Source organism: Phlebotomus papatasi, chromosome 2 (genome assembly GCF_024763615.1).
Source record: "Phlebotomus papatasi isolate M1 chromosome 2, Ppap_2.1, whole genome shotgun sequence".
NCBI lineage: Eukaryota > Metazoa > Arthropoda > Insecta > Diptera > Psychodidae > Phlebotomus > Phlebotomus papatasi.
In genome coordinates this window covers 79,972,648-79,993,081 of record NC_077223.1, presented here as the reverse complement: position 1 = coordinate 79,993,081, position 20,434 = coordinate 79,972,648, and the positions used below count along the sequence as shown (strand labels likewise).

The window sequence follows — 20,434 nt, the reverse complement described above, 5'->3', positions numbered from 1 at the left end:
GATGAGCCTTTCTAAGTCGACGGAAGGATAATTTTGTGGTTCATTGAACACAGTTACCAGAATAAAATTTTTCGCATTCAATTTGGCCAAGATAATTTCAAGAAATTCCATATTTTATGGTGAGGCCAACATGAATAAAATTTCACAAAAACTGTGTCTTTTTTTATTAAAAAAAATTAATGAAGATAAATTAAAAGTGTAAAACAATTATATACATAATAAAAAATGTAAAATGTTCATTAAATTTCCCTTCGAGAGTGCAAATCGGCAGCCATAGAAGTGTCGATAAATTAGTGGCGAGAATTATCGACACTAGCGACAAAAAATGTATAAGCTATCATCTCGATCGCCCATAATCGACACTCGACACTAGCGATGCATCGCAATGGGACAGTTATCATTTCACCCCAGGAGAATGGGGAGGGGAGTGCATAATGGGCCCAAATAAGTGGCCTGGGTGCAGCGGTTCCGAAAGGAATATAACGGACCCATAGACAAAATCTTAAGCTTTAGCTTAGGATCCTCGATTTCGAATTTCCTTTACTGCCAGGTTTTACACAGGCTAAATATTCTCGAGGATCAGTCGGAGTCTATTTGCGCTTTTATCGTACCTTCAAGAATTGGCTAGGAATCGTCTGATTTTTTTCTCTCGAATTTATCAACCAATAATCATAAAAAGAGAAGAAATAAATGAAATATGAAAATCAATTCCCAATCATACTGAGAATATCAGCACAGCATGACCAGATGCCTTGCTAGATGCAGATTCTGGAGAACGAGGAAGATCAAGACAATTTTGGTGTTCATAAAGTGCCAAATTTATTACTTTTGTACTTATCCTCTGTAACATTCTAACTATATGAGAAGAGTGAGCAATGGACGAGTGATGAAGAGGAATAGTGGATTAGGAACAGGTAGTGGGACATGGTTGCCTCCGTCTCGTGGGTAGCCATTCGTCCGATCCGTCGCAGCAATCACAGACACCATCGTTGATGCGACTGCTAGGGATCACGCGGTTGTAGGTCTTCCCGGAAACATGCACCTGTGGAGTTTCGCAATAGAAGATGCCCCTGGAGCAGGCATTAGTTGACGGCTCATCGCTTCCGTCCGAAACACAGTCACAGTAGTCGTCATTGACTTTCCCAAAGGATATTTCCTGACCACTTGAGATGCACCTGAATGTTCCTCGTTCACTGGGCAGGTAAAAGTGAGAATCCACAGATCTGATACCTCTGGAAGGATATTAAGACCATGAAATACTGTAAAATAGGGAAAAATTTCTGAGGTTTTCTACCGGATAACCGTCCTCTCGACATCCCGGCTGGGCTGCCAACCCTTTGCTCCTTGCATCTCCTGACTAGGACTTTTAACTCTTCTATCACTACTATCACTCTCCAGCTGACTCATGTAGAATATCTGGTAGCAGATGTACAGGAAAGACACCAAAATCACAATACAAAATGCTATTCTGAGCTTTTGGGTTTTGTAGAATGGTTTCCTATATATACTGTCTTTCTTTATCCACATTTTACGCATCTTGCTCTGGCTTTTCTCGTCTTCAGCCTGCTGATAAATTCCCGCATTTATCAAGTAATTTTTGGAGAGAAATCACTTGCCGGAAGATGCTGAGCAGTCCGGTTGTTTTTGTGTTTTTCACTGACAACGGATCTTGGAAGTCATTATTTTACGCATATTTTGTAATTTGTGTAATAAATAAATGACTTTTCAGCCGGGTTTTGTACTCGAAAATAGAGATGTGCGCGTAGAAATTTCGACGGCGGCGGCTAACATTTAAAACTTGTCGACGGCCGGCTGCGCGCCGGCGCGCCATCTGAAGCAATCGGCTGCGGCTCAGCTAGGCGCGCCAGGCTTTTTTCCTTAACATTTTTCGATTACAATCCACATAAATTATCGATTTTCTTCAAATTTTTTTTCTTGCTAGAATTACTAATCATGGAAATCTATTTAAAAAAAATAGTAACAACAAAACAGATAGAAAACAATCTGTCAACATTTTTATGATTTTTCAAAAAGACAGATTCAATAAAAATATTAACAAAAAATTTTGAAATTCGTAGACGAAAAAATGAAAATAATTTTATCTGGAATTATAAACTCAAATTTAATGACCAGCGCACAATAACTTTTATTTGTAAACATGTTTCAAAATTTCCCATGAGAATGAGAGAGATGACTAGATCTAGATCTCACTCACTCTCATTGAAATGTCAAAAACATGTTTACTAAACAAAAGTTATTGTGCGTTGGGTATAATATCCAATAGAAAAATTGTTTATCTACAAACAAAAATATTTCTCGATGAAAAATTGATAACAGTTAGAATATTTGGTAAGAAATGTTGAATTCGATGCACTTGATTAAAACATTATTTTAAAAAATGTTTAAAATCTTAACCCTTTAACCCTTTAACGACGGGACACTTTTAAAATACAAATAAAAATCTTTTCAAAAATGGATTTAATTTCTCTATCCATAAAGATCGAAACTTTCATGAAAATTCCACTGCTTTTAAAGTTGTAAATTTAGTCACTTCTCAAACTTGATGTTTTACTGCTCGTTTGTACAGTATCAATACAAAAATGAGCTCATAAAAACTCAAACACAATTAAAAGCCCCATGGCTTTTCAAAAATTTTAAAAAGTGTAAAAATAGGCAAATATTTCGCAACTAATTTTGCTTTCTTCTTATAACTTAATTTCAGTCATATATATTTCGAAAAGAAAGAAATTGTCACATAAATAAAGAATTTTTAATGATTTATAACGAAAATCCAAAAAGCCACGCAGAAAGTAAAAACAAAAGGTTAGAATTTGTTTTAGAAAAGTCATCCTTGAGACCTCTAAAAATCGTTTTATAGCAAGGACAAGGAGAAGTGCAATTGGTTTATCACCAATATAGGCCGACAGGCTTATGCAGTTCTGAGATCTGCAGCGCAGCCACGAGACATGGAGCAGCTTACCTACAAGGAAATCATCGACATAATGAATGAAAAATTTGAACCAAAAACAAATGTCATTCAGGAGAGATTCAAGTTCTTCAGGAGGTCTCAGGAATCTGGTGAGAGCATTTCTGAATATGTGGTTGAGTTGCAAAAGTTCGCACAGACCTGTGACTTTGACAATTATTCTCTGAATGATGCTCTCAGGGATAGAATGACATTGGGCCTTAGGAATAGGTCCATTCAGGAAAAATTGATGAATTCTCGAAAGGGTTTTCAAGAATCATATTCCGAAGCCATAAGCATGGAATTGATTGCATCTCATTCACGTAAAAGTGAATCCACGGCAGAAGTGAGTGCAATTTCCCACAAGAAAAAATGCAAATTGTCGAAGAAGCACGAGTCACAAGGTCACTCCAAGGAGAAAAAAGTGCTTTGTTGCAAATGAAGAAGATGGGGATATCATCTTGCGGCGGATTGTACGGTGGGACGTGAGCATAAGAAGAAGGACAGCTACAGCAAGAGCAAGTCAGGGAGAAAGGATCACCGAAGGAAGGTTTATCACTTTGATGAGTGTCGAGAGTTGGCTGTTGGAATAACACGCCATCGACTGTCACCGGGTTGGAGCCAAACGCACTTTTGCTGAATTACATACCAAGATCTCCACTAGCAATCACCAGCCCGAAGAAAAGTGAGGAGAGAATTGAGATTGTAGACGATGGACCAGTCACTGCTGAATTTAGAGAGGACACAGATATTTATCAGGGGGAAGAAAGCCAAGTCAGGAGAGAAAGATGTAAGAAGGAAGATTTTAAACCAGAAGAATTAGTGCTCTACTTCAACAATCACCTTAACAAGTGGACTAAGGCGAAGGTGGTTCGACAAAAGAGTCGTGTCACCTGGGTTGTCAACATTGGAGGAGCTCTACGTGTCGTGCACAGGGATCATCTTAAAAAATATCATCGCAGTTTTCTCACATCTCCAGAAGCCTTGCCTTCTCAAGATTTGAACTCTGATGAAGAAACAAGGATTGCTTCAGACGCTGAGTTTGAAAGTTGCGACGATGGTGCAGACGATCCCACCTGGAAACCGGACAATGAGCTAACCCCAAGTGAAGTCGAAGAGAGCATCGAAGTACAACCAGTGCGTAGGAGTAAGAGACCAAAAAGAAATATTAATTATAAAGTCTGAATTTAAATCATTTGTTAGAAAAAGAATTAAGTCACTTTTGCTCAGTATTTAAATTAATATTTATTGAATTAAAAATTTAAAAGTTACTATATTAATTAAAAGTTAAATTTTGAAGTCAAACTTTAGAAGGGGGAAAATGAAGTGTGCAATAACGCTAATGGGTTAATAGTATAATAGTTTGCATTATCATATGGAATATCAATGTATGAGTTATTATAAATTTTGTGGTTCAATAAACCATCAGTTAGTCCTCTGCATCCTCCTCGTCTTTAAACATACAGTAGACTCTCTCAAATTCGGGCATATGGGACCGAAATGTCAGCCGAATTAGACAGAAATTCGGGCGACAAAGTTTTTGAAATGCAACGATTTTTTATTCATGTGCATATAGATATTGAGTTTACACACTCATATATAACGTAAATTGCATGAAAATCCCTCAATAATGCAAAATCATATCAAAACTAAGACAAACCATGCCAAATTTGAGCATATTTGATTCATTTGATAATCATAACCAAACTTGAAAAATGACAACAAAATTTTTTCAAATGTAACCGCTGCCCGAATTAAAAAGTAGCCCGATCTTAAAAGAGCCGAATTTGCGAGAGTCTACTGTATCATGATGTTACACCATTCGCTAAATATTATTGTAAATGTAAATAAATTAAATAAATATTTCCACCGGTCGACTTGAAGAACCCAGGGTGGTCGACTCGAGGATACTTTACCTTATATCCAAATTTTTTTTTAAACAAAAGCCTCTTGACAATAGAAAGTACAATAAATAACTATCCTAACTATACATTTCTTTTTCATAAAAATGAAAATTATCTATTATGGGTATTGTCAGAAAAATTACTGAATTGAATTGAAATATAAACAAAATTCGCCGCGGCGCGCTAAAAAAGAACTGGCGGCGGCAGCTGGCGGCGCGCATTAAATATTTTTGGCGGCGGCGGCTCGCGCCGAGCAGCTAAAATCTGCTCGGCGCACATCTTTACTCGAAAAACACCTTCGGAGCCTTCGGATTTCACTCGGCTACTTCGTGCAGTGAATATCGGCCGTTGACCACTTTTGACGCAATTCTTTAAAATAAAAGCGTTCTCCAACGGGAGTTTTTGGCGGAATTGTGAAGAAAATCAAAATTTTAGTGCGTTTTCTAGAAGAACATTCAGTAAAATCATGAGGAAATCACGCATTGATGAATCAGCAACGAAATCACATAGGTACTTTTGAATTTTATTGTTTAATTTGAGAGCATTTGTCAAGAATAATTTCTCCTTGCCAGGCAAAGTCGGATTGCTGTGCCAATTAAGAGGAGTACTTTTGGCCAGAGAGAATCCATAGATCCACGAACAAGATCTGCAGACCGTGGATTCACCTTGAGGAAAACCTCCCTCGCTGGACCAATGATGCATCGTAAAAGATCTAACAGTGCCACTCCCATGAGGACACCCATGAGAACTCCCTCGACCACAAGACTCGCTCCCAGTACCACGGACAAGAAGAGAACTCCACAGAATGACAAAGTTTGGTTTCAGGGACAACTCAACCGGATCTTCAACTACATTGGGAACATTGAGGGTGTAGACAAGAATTTTGTGCAGAAGAGGGACATCCGGCAGATGACAATCAACGATTTCCTGAGAATTATGTGTCACCTGGCCAAACTCTGGGTGCCACGGGTATCTTTCAGCAATAACTACGCAGATGAGATCTATGAGATGCTGTGCAAACTCAGGTATCCCTACAATTTCAATAAATCTTGGCTAAAAACTCCCAACGCGCCCCATTCTCTCAATCACATTGTCGTGCTAATTGGATGGCTCCTAGACGGTGTCCGGGATGACACAGAACAATTCATCTTTGATGATTTCATTGATTTCGATGAGTTTCCCTCAATGCCCTTCGTAAGGCTCTTCCGGGAAACTGTCAGTGATACCTACCAAATGTGGAATGATGATAGAGATCACGATCATGAGATTGCCGAAGCTAAAATTGATCTCCTCAACAATTACATCAATGAGAGTGTCGGTTTTTCCAGCGAGAAAGAAATACAGGAGGCTATTGCAACGCTCAAGGAAGAATGTACAAATCTGCAGGCAGACTCTGACGAATGGGAAAAGAGGCATGTAGGAACAGCAAAACTCCAGCATTTGCTGAAAGAGAAACAGCACCAATTGACCACAGTTCGGGCAGAAATTGAGAAGAAGACAAGGGATACTGAGCTGAATAGGGAAGGTGTGGAGAGCAAAAGCAAATCCTTGGAGGAGTTAAAGACCAGGATGGAGCTTACGAAGAGAGAATGGAAACAACAGGAAAAGGAGGACAGGACTGGGAAGCATGAGGCATTGCTGAATACTCTGCACGAGGAGAAGATACTGGTTCAGTCCATGGTAGAGCACTCGGACAAAGTGAAGGTAAGTTTAAATTACTTAGTACATATTCCAAATCTGTTCAATCTTTCAGATTTTGAATCAAGTTAGGTTTATTCCATTTCGAATTTTTCATTCAACAAATATTTGCCCCTGATACTATCAAAATGATGAAAAAAACCGAAGCACAACGATTCTCTGAGTAAATTGTTGTTACAAAAATCCAAAATCCCGAATGGATCAAAATTCCGAATGGATTAAAATCCCGAAAGCCAGAATCTTAAAAGCCAAAATCTTGAAAGTCAAAATCTTGAATCGGGTCTATAAATCTCGAAAAGTCAAAATTCAGAAAATCCAAAATCAAAATCCCGAAAAGTCAAAATCCCAAAAACCGAAATACAGAAAACCTAAATCCTGAACATCAAAATCGCGAAAAGTCGAAATCCCGAAAGACAAAATTCCGAAAGTTAAAATTCCGAAAAGCTAAAATTCCGAAAGCCAAAGTGCCGAACGCCAAAATCCCAAAGAGGCAAAAACCCGAAAAGATAAAATCCCAAAAGCCATATCCCCAAAGAAAAATCCCAAAAGGCTAAAATACCGGAAAGCCAAAATCCCGCAAGTCGAAATGCCGAAAGTTAAAATCTTGAATGGTTCTAAATCCCGACAAGACAAAATCCCGAAAATATGAAATCCCAAAAGCCAAATCCCTAAAGGAAAATCCCATAAAGCCAAAATCCCGAACGCCAAAATCCAGAAGAGACAAAATCCCGAAAGCTGAAATCTTGAATGGTTCTAAATCCCGAAAAGATAAAATCCCAAATGCCAGATTTCTAAAGGAAAATCCCAGAAATCCAAAATCCCGAAAGTTAAAATCCTGAAAGCCAAAGTCCCGAAAGCCGAAGTCCCGAATGCCAAAATCCCGAAGAGACAAAATTCCGAAAAGATAAAATCCCAAAAGCCAAATCTCTAAAGAAAAATCCCGAAAGCTAAAATCCCGAAAGTTGAAATCTCGAAAGCTAAAATCTTGAATGGTTCTAAATCCCGAAAAGACAAAAACCCGAAAAGATAAAATCCCTAAAGAAAAATCCCAGAAAACCAAAGTCCCGAAAGCCATAATCCCGAACGCCAAAATCCCGAAGAGACAAAATCCCGAAAAGATAAAATCCCAAAAGCCAGATCCCTAAAGGAAAATCCCATAAAGACAAGATCTCGAAAGCCAAAATCCCGAACGCCAAAATCCCGAAGAAACAAAATCCCGAAAAGATAAAATCCCAAAAGCCAGATCCCGAAAGAAAAATCCCATAAAGCCAAAATCCCGAAAGTCGAAATCCCAAAAGCTAAAATCTTGAATGGTTCTAAATCCCGAAAAGATAAAATCCCAAATGCCAGATCCCGAAAAAAATCCCAGAAAGTCAAAATCCCGAAAGGCCAAATCTCGAAAAGTCAAAATTCAGAAAGCCAAAATTTTGAATGAGTCTGAATCCCGAAAATCCAAACTCACGAAAAGCCAAAATACAGTAAATCCAAAATCGAAATCCTGAAAAACCAAAATCTAAATCCCGAAAAGTCAAAATCCCAAAAACCGAAAAACGGAACACCTAAATTCTGAACATCAAAATCCCGAAAGGCCAAATCCTGAAGAGCCAGGATCCTGAATGTGTCGAAATCCCGAATGGTCTAAATCTCGAATGGATCTAAATTCCGAAAAGCCAAATGTCCAAATGGATTTAAATCCCGAACAGCCAAAATCCCGAAAGCCCATTTCCCGAAAGCCAAAATTTTGAATGGGTCTAAATCCCGAAAACCTAAAATCACGAAAGGCCAAAATCCTGAATGGATCTAAATCCCAAAAAGTCAAACGTCCAAATGGGTTTAAATCTCGAAAAGCCAAAATCCCGACCGCTAAAATCCCGAATAGATTCAAATTCCGAATTCTCAAAAGTGGCATTATATACTCCCAGGATAGCACACGTCAAGGCACTCGTGCTTGCTGCGGGCAAAAGGAAACTTTCTGTGATTTGGAAAATTATCTAGACATTATCCTCCATTTATTTATGTATCTTTTAGGATTTTGACCATTGGGGATTTTAGCTTTTCGGGGTTTTATTCGACACCGTTATTTTCTTATCAATTTGAAAACTGTATATGTACGGAAAACGTAATTCTCACATAACCAAAAATACTTTAAAAAAAAAACAAAAAAATAGACATGATTATAAAGGAATCACACCTAATTTATGAGTGATTTATAGACTTTATCATATTCTTTATCAAATTCAAGAGTGGCAAGAGTAGTATTTTCTTGCCAAATTAGACCCTTCACGGAAGTGGGAAAAACATAAATTTTACGTCATTAGAATTAGTTAGGCAGTAATATAAATCGTGAATATTTCTTTTAAAGTTAACTAAATTTCTTTCGCTATAGGGTGGATAGATCATTTTAGAAATGGTTTGAATTTTTGAAGGTTCCTCAGGTTAGTTTATTTTATTTATTTATTTATTTATTTTATTTTTTTTTTTGAATACAAAATGAATTACTAAAAGCACTTTAATTTTAGATATATTAAATAAAGAGAAAAATAATAGAAATTGTCTGTTATGAAATTTCTTGCGAGCTTTACCATATCTAGCTAATTTTGTAATTTGGTTTAGTTAGAGGTTAATTAACAAGATTTAGATTATGTTAATCTTAACCTCATAAAACACGAACATATTACATCACAATTTTTAGGGACAATAATCTTGAACTTCAATAACATCAATAACATGAAAACACTAATTCAAAAGTTTTTTTTTTTAATTTTAAAATAAATCAAATTCTAACCTCAAAATATATCAGATGACTCTAATAATTTAAAATTTTCCGAAAGTATTTTTTAAATTTTCAAATAGTGTGGGATTGTAAATTGTTGAGATTTTTTTTTAATGCATTGAATTAGAAAATTATCTGTTGCGAGATAAAACGATTTTTCGAGGTTAAGTTAAGCTAACCTCAAATTATAAAATAACCTCTTTATTAAACAAAAGAATTAGGAGTCGTATGAGAGAATTTGATCCGTGTTTAAAAGAATTCTAAAAGATACGTAAAGTAACTTGTTTTTTTTGGATAATAAGGCCTTAATATTCCATATTCGGAAAAATAAAGTACATAACCTCAATTTATTTCAACGAAATTTGAATTTAGTTTCTTTTTCTATTCAAATTTCAAATGCTAAATAAGTTATTGTGAAATTGAAAGCGAATGTGTCCCTTTCCTTTTGTTCTCGTTTAGGCAATTGGATTTGATGTTCAGATCGAAAAATCTAGGTTACTGAAGAAACTTCATGATATCACGAACGAAGTTAATCTCTCTTTGCATTGCATTATAAAAGACTGCCCACTTGAAGTGCAGTTCGATGAATTGACTCTCGAACCAAATTGCTATGATGCCGAAAAGCTTTCCAAAATCTATAAAAAACTGAACATCATTCAGGATACGATGTCGGAGAAGATTCAGAAGAAGTACATGCATATTGTTCGACTAAAAAGTGAACTTGATATGGGTTTGAAGAAGGATGTCGAAAGATGCGAAAAGTCCTTAGAGAAGCTTACAAAGGTATTCAATGAACTGGAGACACAATTGGCAAAATTTACATCGACCAGTGAGCACAATCGTGTTATAATTCTGGGCAGAATTGAGAGTGCTGAGAAGAGAAAGAAAGATCTGCAGGAGTTAATAGAGCAACTTGAGGAGGAAATTCGTGAAGAGAAGGAGAAACAGAAAAATATTCTGAAGAAATTCCGCGAAGAGAGTGAGGAGATTTTGCGACAGAAACAGCAACTTTTGGATCAATTGACCAAAGATGCTGAATTTCTGCGTGAAGAACTCAAGCGCTTCGGTATAAATCCTGATGCATGGAAGAAAGGTACATAAATTTTAAATTTATCTAATATTTTTATTATTATTATTATTCATTCAAACATTCAATAGATTACAATTTTTTTGCGCTAAAATTCATTTATATAATTCTCAAATGATGCCTATCTGGGCAGAAAATGCCATTACACACAAAATTGTCTCCCTACTCAATTGTTGAGCATCTCCCAGAAGTCATCTTCGTCCTTTTTCTTGGAATTTTGGGAGCTTTTTGGCTTCATGGATTTCACATCGAGTGCAGAAAAGTCATCGGTATGACTTGGTTTTGTTGGTTTTAAACTCTTTCTCGTAGCTGGGACGGTTGTTTTGGTCACTTCTGGTGTCCCTGATGCAGATTCAAATCCATTCCACTCATCAGCATCATTGCCTGCATCAGAATTCTGATAGGATGCATTGCAATTGTATTTATCATCTGTCCAATTTCCCTCCCAACTATCAGCCCTTTTTCCTCCATTCACCGAAGATGATCTCTGATATCCGTCATACTGATGGTCATTCAGACTCTCGCCGGGAGATGTATAGCCATCTTGTGAGGGGACTCCAGTACTAATTGACGTCCAACTCTTTTTACCCAATTCGCCAACCTTTAAGAAAAACACAAGATTGTTATTTCTCTATCGGAAATTTTCTATTAAATGTGCTAAAAATTATGAATAACAATCCTTCTTAAAGTTCAATTAATAAATTTGCCTTAAAAGTTTTTGAGTCACTTAAAAATAGTGGTTCCCTATTTTGAAGAATTTGCACAGGGAAAATGAGTGGCCAAAAAGTTATTTTAGGCCACGCCCCTTCAGGAATTATAGTATACTAAAATGGAAAGTCATGAACAATTCAAACTTAGACCATAGCCTAAAAGATTAAGCTAATAATAAAAGAGCTCACTCCCTAAATCTGATTGATACAAGGAGTCCCGGGACTATGTACATTTTCAAGACCAAAGAAAACCATATAAAATTGCTCTATGCACCTATAAATTCTTGCAGAATATTATGTGAGTTTCTTAACAATTTCACCTACTATAATCCTAACAAAATCTCATGGCCTCCGATCGGCCCCAAACTTTGCCAGAATATCCGTCCGTCCGACCGACCGCTCTTTGGAGCTTAATAGCTCCCAAACTAAGAAAGATATCGTCTTGCGGTTTTCGGCAAAGGTTATATATCGAGTGAAAATTGCAACTTGGTACATTGACGCTCCCCCATGCCCCTCCTTTCGCGATTTTGTCCATAAAACAACCGCTAGAGACGCTATTATTAAAAAGAAAAATTTTCAATTTTATAAGTTAAATAATTCAAAAATTCCTTTGTGCATTGGGCTAAAATTTTAGTATGTTGTAGCCGCTGATTATACCACTATCAAACAAAAAAATACTTAAGTCGATCGATAACCCCTGACCCGAGCTATAAGGGGTCAAAGTTCGAAAACTTTGAATCCCATGAAGCCAAAATTCCGAAAGTCGAAAAGCTGAAAGTTAAAATCTTGAATGGTTCTAAATCCCAAAAAGACAAAATCTAGAAAAGATAAAATCCCAAAAGCCAGATCCCTAAAGGAAAATCCCATAAAGCCAAAATCCCGAAAGCCAAAGTCCCAGAAGCCAAATATACAAGAAAATCCTAGAAGATCTGGAATTTCCTGGAGGAATCTCCAGGAATCCTCTGACCACAGAAGGTATCTGAAGTGTTTTGGATATAATATACAAGAAAATCCTAGAAGATCTGGCATTTCCTGAAGGAAACTCCATGAATCTTCTGACCACAGAAGGTATCTGAAGTGTTTTGGACGTAATATACAAGAAAATCCCAGAAGATCTGGGATTTCCTGAAGGAAACTCCAGGAATCCTCTGACCACAGAAGGTATCTGAAGTATTTTGGACATAATATACAAGAAAATCCTAGAAGATCTGGCATTTCCTGAAGGAAACTCCATGAATCTTCTGACCACAGAAGGTATCTGAAGTGTTTTGGACATAATATACAAGAAAATCCCAGAAGATCTGGGATTTCCTGAAGGAAACTCCAGGAATCCTCTGACCACAGAAGGTATCTGAAGTATTTTGGACATAATATACAAGAAAATCCTAGAAGATCTGGCATTTCCTGAAGGAAACTCCATGAATCTTCTGACCACAGAAGGTATCTGAAGTGTTTTGGACATAATATACAAGAAAATCCCAGAAGATCTGGGATTTCTGGAGGAAGCTGGAGAAATCTTCTGACCAACTTGGGTATTTTGGGTGTTCTTGACAAAATACGGAAGAAAAACCCAGAAGATCTGTGAATCCCTGACTCGAATGGTGTTTTTAATATTAACGTTTTAATATTGTAGTCAATTTGTTCAGTGTGTAGGCAATTATTGAAATATTGGTTTCAATATTCGCTTCAATTTTGAAGTTTTTTTTTCAATGTCACTTTGAAATGCTATTATTTCAATAATTTTTCTAATGTGTAGACAGCTTTACAGGCTCTATCGAATATTCGAGTTTCCGAGACCTTGGAATGATTGTGAAGGTCATAGATGACTCTGCAAAATTGTCAAAATAAATAAGGATTAACGTAATGCAGTATTTGCATACATTTAAGGCTTCAGAGTATATCCTTTGGACCAATGGGACTGATAGTTTGAAGAAAACAATAACTCGGAGTTTATAAATTAGCCAATGAGATAAAAACGCTCCGTCTTCAGATATTAACCGGAAAGTTTGTGGCGGAAAAACTCCAAAGAAATGCCCTTGAAGGGAAATTTGCTCTAAAATAGGTACTTCATGTTTTTGAAAAATGACAAAAACCAACAAATGAGGCATTTAGAGTGATCGGAGCGCGATAACTTAGATGAACAAAATTGTAGTCCTAAGTGGTGTCTATCGCCTGGTGTCAATGAATTTTTAATATTTTGTTTAGTTTATTTTATACAAATTTTTATAACCTCACTTTAAGACCATTTTTTCTGGAATTTTTAGAGAAACTCCAATTTTACACCCTGAAGGAGTGGTTTTACAAAGTATTTTGTTATTATCAAAATTGAAGCACAGCTAATGAGCTTTCTAACGGACCCACACTTTTTAAGTTCTGTTCACTAGAACCTGAGATATAACGGATAATGTAAGACAAAACAGAAAAAAATATAAAAGTATTAATTAAAAAAACATTGTCACGTGATGGAGCAAAACCAAGGTCAGATTCTTAATCAGGGGACTTGACTCTATCAAACGTATTATGTGAGATCTCTGTTAGCAAAACCGTGTTGCATAGTGAAATGAAAGAAATCGTAAAAAACATTTTCGAAATAAACCAAAAAAACATGAAGAGGGAGAGGAGTGGGGGGAAGAAAAAAAGACTGTCCTTGATAATGTTGAATTATGGGGGGTCGTCGAAGACCGGAAGTCGATATCTCTTACCGTTTGGCTTTCAACCGTGTCACAAGTTGAAAACAAGTGGATTTTATTACTGCTATCTCTTTGAGTTCCAGCAAAAAAAAAATTTCACTCGTCTTTCGTGTATTATGACCTTAAACCAAGTAATCAAAAATTAGTGTCAAAGTGAGCTTTTTGCAAAAGCTTGGGATATTTTTTTCCTAGCACTTTTTTTTGACTCCGAAATGTTTTACTGCTCGAACTCAAAGAAAGAGTAGTTATATAATCGTCTTTTTTTTCAACTTCTGGAGCTTAAACGGTAAGAGATATCGACTTCCGGTCTTCGATGACCCCCAATAAAAAACAAAATCTCTCGACGTTTGTTTTTCCCCCTCTCCACCCCCCCTCTAACCCTCCAAAAAACCACGTTTTTTTTTTGGTTTTTCTCAAAATTGGCCCAAGCTTTTTCAGTGATTTTCGGATATGTTTTCAAGCTAGCTCAGGCGAACATTTCGCCCAAACATACCTATGATCGGAAAATTCGCCATTTTGAATTATTGAAGGTCAAAAGTTGGACACTTTGGAGGGTTCACTTTTCAACCGATTTGGTTAAATTTGGATTTTTTAGATAGGTATTTGAAATTCCGAACCCAATTGCATCGATCATAATCGGTGATAGATCGGGAAAGTAACGGTCATAGATTTATTTTGAAAATACAGTTTTTGGCACTTTTTCAGTCTTTTGACCCATATAAAATTCAAACGGTAAGAGATATCGACTTCCGGTCTTCAATGACCCCTCCTCAAATGACATTATCTCGGACCCAACCTCTTTATTTTCCCCCTCCCCTTTCATACGTTCCCTATCCCCCTAAAATAGATCAAAAATGAGGTTTTTTCCAATTTTGCAAAAAATTGGCCCAAGCTTTTTCAATGATTTTCGGATATGTTTTAGAGCTTCCAGGTAAAATTTCGCCCAAACATACCTATGACCGGAAAATTCGCCATTTTGAATTATTGAAGGTCAAAAATCTACTACTTTGGAAGGCTAATTTTTCAACCGATTTGGTTAAATTTGGATTTTTTGGAAAGGTATTGAAATTTCGAACCCGGCTGCATCGGTCTTCATCGGTAATGAACCGGTTAAGTACCGATTTTTTAATTTTCAAATGCTTTTGTGATTTATGAATCAATTTAATCTCTCGCGGTGAGCTCTATCTCGTGAATTCGAGCATTCCGCAAATCTGGGACGCTTTGCCATTTCTTTTTAGAAGAAAAATTGTTTTATAAATTTTAATTTTATAAAACCATTTATTTTAAGTAAAAGTTTTACTATTATTGTGGATTATTTCTTTCAAAAAACTTTAGACAATTACTCATGCGCTTATCGATTTATCAATCATTTTCGCAACTCTGTCTTTTGTTGATTCAGCTGTTAATGAAAATGTTAATCTGAAACTTTTAGGCCACGTCGATAATTGCCACCACATGGCTCAAAGAGCAAATATTAGCAAAAAGACCACAATAGAAATTTCTGCAGTGAAAGGGAATAAACAAATAAACTTTTCCCCTCCTAAATACTTTTACTGCAATTTGTGGAGGTTTTCTGAAGAAATTTTGAAGCAACAAAAGGCGGAAAAAATAAAAATAAGATAAAAAGAAAAATAAGAAACAAACCTTATTAGCCAAAGTTGAAACTTGATTGCCTACGTCATTTAAAAGGGTTCCATCTTTAACCTGATTTGAAATTAAGAAAAAAATAATAATAAAAGAATAAATAAATAAGGATAAAATAAAAATGAAATAAGGAAAAAGGAAAAATAAATGCGAAATTAACCTTTTCACCTACAGTACTTGATACATCAGCTACCTTTTGTGAGGCTAGACTTCCGTATTTAAGGGCATTTTCTTTAGCTGTTGAAGCTACCTTCGATGCTCCTAGAGACAGGAGACTCCAACCCTGAAATCAGGAGGTAAATTTTATAAGAAGATTAATTTATTTTTTGACGGTTTATGACTAACGCACAATAACTTTTGTTTGTAAACACATTTTCAAAATTTTCCATGAGAATGAGCGAGATGACTAGATCTAGATCTCACTCACTCTCATTGAAATGTCAAAAACATGTTTACTAAACAAAAGTTATTGTGTGCTAGGCATTAGACTGAAACTTTTACGTACACTGGCAAGAGATGTCAGGGTTGTATCGAAGAATTCCTGGGATTGACTTTTAGGTGGAGGATCACGTGTGAAGCCAAATCCAGAATACTTTCCACCTTGATTAGGCGGTAAATGACTGTAAAATGAATAGGAATAGGATTTCATCTATTTAAAGTTGAAATAGAAAATTTAGAAAATTTTCTTTGCCTTACTCTGGCCTCGAAGCATTTTCCTGTTGTTTCTTGTTAAAGAATGATTCCTTTTGATCCCTGAATTCCTGTGAATTGAAATTCTGATAGCCACCACCATCTTGGTAGCCTCCACTGCCGGAATTGTAGGAATCGTAGCCAGTGGTAGAATTCGATGAGATTGCTCCTTCACTGTGCGAATAGGAAAGTGACGAAGTGGAAGTTTGATTTGTTCCCTTAACAGATGCCTTTGATTCATCCCATGCCTTGCCCTGTGCCAGGGCATTTATCTTTTCCCGATACAGGGCAGCAGCTCGGGTATTGTAGCGCTGTTGGATGGGCATTGTCTCATCCCAATCGGATTGGGTATCAAAAAATTCTCGTGCTCTCTTATTCCCGCCCACTTTCATCTTCTCCAATTCCACATCCTTCCACTTGTCCATGGTCACGGACCGCACAAAAGACAGATGAACACCCAATCCACGGTGCTTCCCAGAACACTCCAGGCATATCCAGATGCCATAAGTGACTGAAACCCATTGAGGATTGTGTGTCCCACATTCAAAGCATTTCTTCATGAACCGAAAGAGAAAGAAAGCCCAGTTATTCCCCTGCAATTTCCTACAATTCCTGAAAAAAAAATCCTACCGTATTTCCATTGTCTGGTCTCAGATCCTGGAGGACTCTTCGAGTTCGAGGACTAGCCATGACTCACTTTCACTTCTTTGCACTCAATTAAAAAAATATTTATAATAATCCGTTCCACTAATGTTATAAGAAGCACATAATTATGTCAAGCTCCAAGATATTTTTTTTAATTTTCTCTAAACTACTTGCATTGGGGAATTCCTGGAATTACAGTGGAGCAGAAAAATTATCAGGAAGTCCAAAATGTCAAGCACGATGGAGACGTGGAAACTAGATAATGCCCGATGTTTCCAACAGAGGCGCAAAATTTATTTGCCCAGCCGATCGTCTGTAAATGGGGAAATATACATTCAAAACGATATACTCTTACTTGGTACCGTTTCCCTTACAAAATCAGCATGGCATTAGCACTGGTTGTTGTATTCCTCCAGGCCTGAGCTAAAAGAAAAGCCGAAGTGAATTTGGTGATGCCTGTTGGCATTCTTCGAAATGCCGCGAAAATTCACGCAGAGAAACTGAGAGGTTTTTTAATGTTAAAACTGCTTAATTCCTTAAAGTTATTTCATTTTCACACAGTTATTTGGGTTAATTGTGAATAATTGTCGATATTACAACAAAAACATTGGGATGAAATTTTGAGCTGGAAGACTAATATTCTTTTGAGCTGTCCCAAAATTCAGGATAGGTTTGAGAAAAACTCTTTTGTACAACACTATTTTGGTTAATAAGGAATGCAAAAGTACATATTACAAGAAGGGACACGATCTGCTAATAAGAATAAAATAGAGAAGAAAATATTTTGTCGCATTTCAGAGATTTTATGCAACCCCAGCGCCACCAGACGTTTGTCAAGTGAGTATTTTGTGTCTCTATCTCTCTCTCACAGTTGAATTACGCGCGATTTAAGAACTTTCCATTTGAAGTGAAATTTGTATTTAATTTCTTTGTATTTCCGCAAGATTCAAGTAAAAAGGTGTCTAGTGAACAGCTATCCGTCTTCGGACAAAGATATTAAGAAGAATATTTACCATGGCACCGTGAATAAGCGGGATTAGTGTTACCAATATGGCAATCTGTAATTTCCATTAAAATTATCAACACAAAATTTCCGACATTACACCACTTTTAACGAGCACATGTCTGCTTAAATTCTCAAAAAACTAATGTTTTTTTTAAATATATTTCTCTTTTTAAACTATATTTATTTAATGTCTGATGAACAGAGAATTATTTTTAAAGCAAATTTAAAGTGATTAACACAAGAGTACTTCGCCTTTAAAAACACCGTAGTTCATCAGCTATTGCCCGACTTGCCTACGAAAAATAGAATAAATCTGGAAAAATTAAAATTAATTTTATGATTTTATTTCAAATTTACATTTTTTATAAAGTTTTGTTCGTCTTTAATAAAATTATAAGAATATTAAATTATACGATTTTTTAGAACATTAGAAATTTTCTCAGTCGCTGCTTTAGTGGTGATGAGATCGTATTTGTTGTTCAAAACAAAAATATATCTTAGCTCAGAAATTAATTAAATTCTTAGAAAAAATATCCTTTAGATTAGGATAAAATTTGAATTTTGTCAATTTTTAAATAAAATCTTAGTGCCAAAAAAATGCAAAAAAGTCAAATTATTTTCACTTCAAAATTGCAAAATATTTACTTTCACAGGATAGAAAAAAATCATTGACCATTGCAAATTTTTATCATAATTATTAATTGTTTAAAAACAAAAATAGTATCTGACAAAAAAAAACAAATAAAAAACGCTATTAAAGTCGAAAAACACTAGGCCATAATCCTTTTTTACGTTGTAAATTTCCAATTTTTTGAACTTTATATCGTTAAAGGGTTAAGTGGGTTACGAAGACTAAAAAAAACAGTGAAATTTCTTTAAATATATTTTGTAACATAATAAAAAATTTAATTAATTAACGCTCTTACAGTACAACATTTAAACTGTATATTTTGAATTTTCTGAATTTTCATTTAAAAATTTTAAAATTCAATTTTGAAATCATTAAGTTCAACTAGAAGAGCATTTAATTCTGAAGAAAATAAGCCCTTATGCGTTTCAATCGGTCCATAAGTTTTTTTTTGCTATCTTTTCCACCAATTTGATAAAATTTTAAAAATGAGAAGTGGAGAAAACGAGCTTCAAAGTTTTGTATGTTCGTCTAGGCGCTTGCAAAACTACTACGCGCTCCTTTGCTTTCGGCTCTCTATCTTCGAAAATACTTGGAATAGAGTTCTGAAATTTTGGTGGTGTATTCTTAGATAGTTTATCTATCGATTTAAGTAATAAAAAAATATCGATTTCCTTTGACCTTGTAATTCGGAAAACCCCCTTAACCCTCTAATGGTGTTTTCTTTAATATGCGAAGAAAAGTTCTAAATCAATGTTTTCTAGTATAATTATGATCCAATAAAGTCGAAAAACCATCCATTCTTCATTATCTTTTTTAGTTTAGGCGCTAGGTGAGAAAATATAAAAATTTTTTGAAACTCTTTTTGCTTCTAAAATTCACATTTTTAGCTTTTTCAAATTTTTTAAATAAAATATACAAAGTAGAATGACCACAAAGTAGAATATTTTAGTCAGATAACTTTAAATCGGTATTTTTATGGAAATTGGAAATGATTTTTTTTGCACAAATATTTTTTGTTGCTTTTTCTCTGACCTGTCACACAAAACTGGGAATAGCAACAAAACGAAGAGTCAAAATGAGTTCAAACTTTCAAGAGATGTTTATAAGACTATTAACGAGGACACTATAGCACTTTTAAATAAATAAAACCTTTATTGTCGCTGTAAATGTGATTTTTGTGAAGACCGCCTGGAGGCGGTCTTACCCGTTAGAGGGTTAAACTAGTCCTTGAACGAAACTAAAGATTTTTTCGATGATGATTTAAAACACGGATTATAACTCATGTTTGGATTAATTTGCTTTCTACTTTATAATACGCAACGTTTCGGAGATGCTTGTCTGTGAATATTCTTCTTAAGCATCCCATCCTCGCCGCCAAATTCGTGATGTATAAATCTATACACAGCTCTCTCCGATATCCGGCACTTCGATATTCGGCTGACGGCTGCTAAACACTGACAGCTTACAGTGCCATTGACAGTATACAGTTTGTCCAACATGAGTTAAAATGTTAGTTTTACTTTATCAAAGCCTTTGATACTTAATTGTGGTACAAAACGAAACATTAGAGCCCCACAAAGAAAATTCTGTTGTTTTTTGTCAGAAAATAAATTCACACAGCGCAAAATAGATAAATCGTTGACCAAATTCAAAAAACCCAAATGTCATTTTGTCCCCACGTCATCCGGATATTGGATAGAGCTGTGTATCTTTATTCAGAAGCTGGCTACAATCGATTGATAGTTAACAAAGGATCATTAGGGGTTTATACCCGACTAGACAATTACCATCACTTAGGGTACACCATACTTGACAATGTTCCGCAATAGTTCCGTACACATAAAACCTATTAAGGCGATGGCACCCAAAATCCCGAAATCCAAAATTATGCATGTTCAAATTTTTGAAAGGGTTGAAATCCCGAAAGCTAAAATCTGGAAGATCAAAATTACGGACATCAAAATCCTGAGTGGGTCGAAAACCTGAATTGT

General features: G+C 35.8%; 3 protein-coding genes across 5 annotated transcripts; 1 reads left to right on the top strand and 2 right to left on the bottom strand.

The window, feature by feature from the left end:
• Nucleotides 1–794: 794 nt before the first annotated feature.
• On the bottom strand, nt 795–1,688 carry LOC129804605 (uncharacterized). The gene is made up of 2 exons (XM_055852094.1): nt 1,295–1,688; nt 795–1,232 (listed from the first exon to the last, which is right to left on the bottom strand). The coding sequence occupies exons 1-2, from the start codon at nt 1,534–1,536 to the stop codon at nt 905–907; spliced, it is 570 nt and encodes a 189-aa protein (XP_055708069.1). The 5' UTR covers nt 1,537–1,688; the 3' UTR covers nt 795–904.
• A 3,488-nt stretch (nt 1,689–5,176) lies between these two features.
• On the top strand, nt 5,177–10,521 carry LOC129804593 (kinetochore protein ndc-80). Its single transcript, XM_055852077.1, has 3 exons — nt 5,177–5,379; nt 5,442–6,573; nt 9,800–10,521. Exons 1-3 carry the CDS (start codon nt 5,336–5,338, stop codon nt 10,439–10,441), a joined length of 1,818 nt encoding a protein of 605 aa, XP_055708052.1. The 5' UTR covers nt 5,177–5,335; the 3' UTR covers nt 10,442–10,521.
• On the bottom strand, nt 10,443–17,086 carry LOC129804596 (ADP-ribosylation factor GTPase-activating protein 1). 3 transcript variants are annotated; one of them, XM_055852083.1, is made up of 6 exons: nt 16,792–17,086; nt 16,168–16,715; nt 15,977–16,091; nt 15,632–15,754; nt 15,472–15,531; nt 10,443–11,028 (listed from the first exon to the last, which is right to left on the bottom strand). In XM_055852083.1, exons 1-6 carry the CDS (start codon nt 16,849–16,851, stop codon nt 10,594–10,596), a joined length of 1,341 nt encoding a protein of 446 aa, XP_055708058.1. In that variant the 5' UTR covers nt 16,852–17,086; the 3' UTR covers nt 10,443–10,593. The 3 variants fall into 3 exon arrangements, with proteins under 3 accessions (XP_055708058.1, XP_055708060.1, XP_055708061.1); XM_055852085.1 differs by having other exon boundaries at nt 15,665–15,754; nt 16,792–17,076; XM_055852086.1 differs by lacking the exon at nt 15,472–15,531 and having other exon boundaries at nt 15,665–15,754; nt 16,792–17,076.
• Between the last annotated feature and the right edge of the window lie 3,348 nt (nt 17,087–20,434).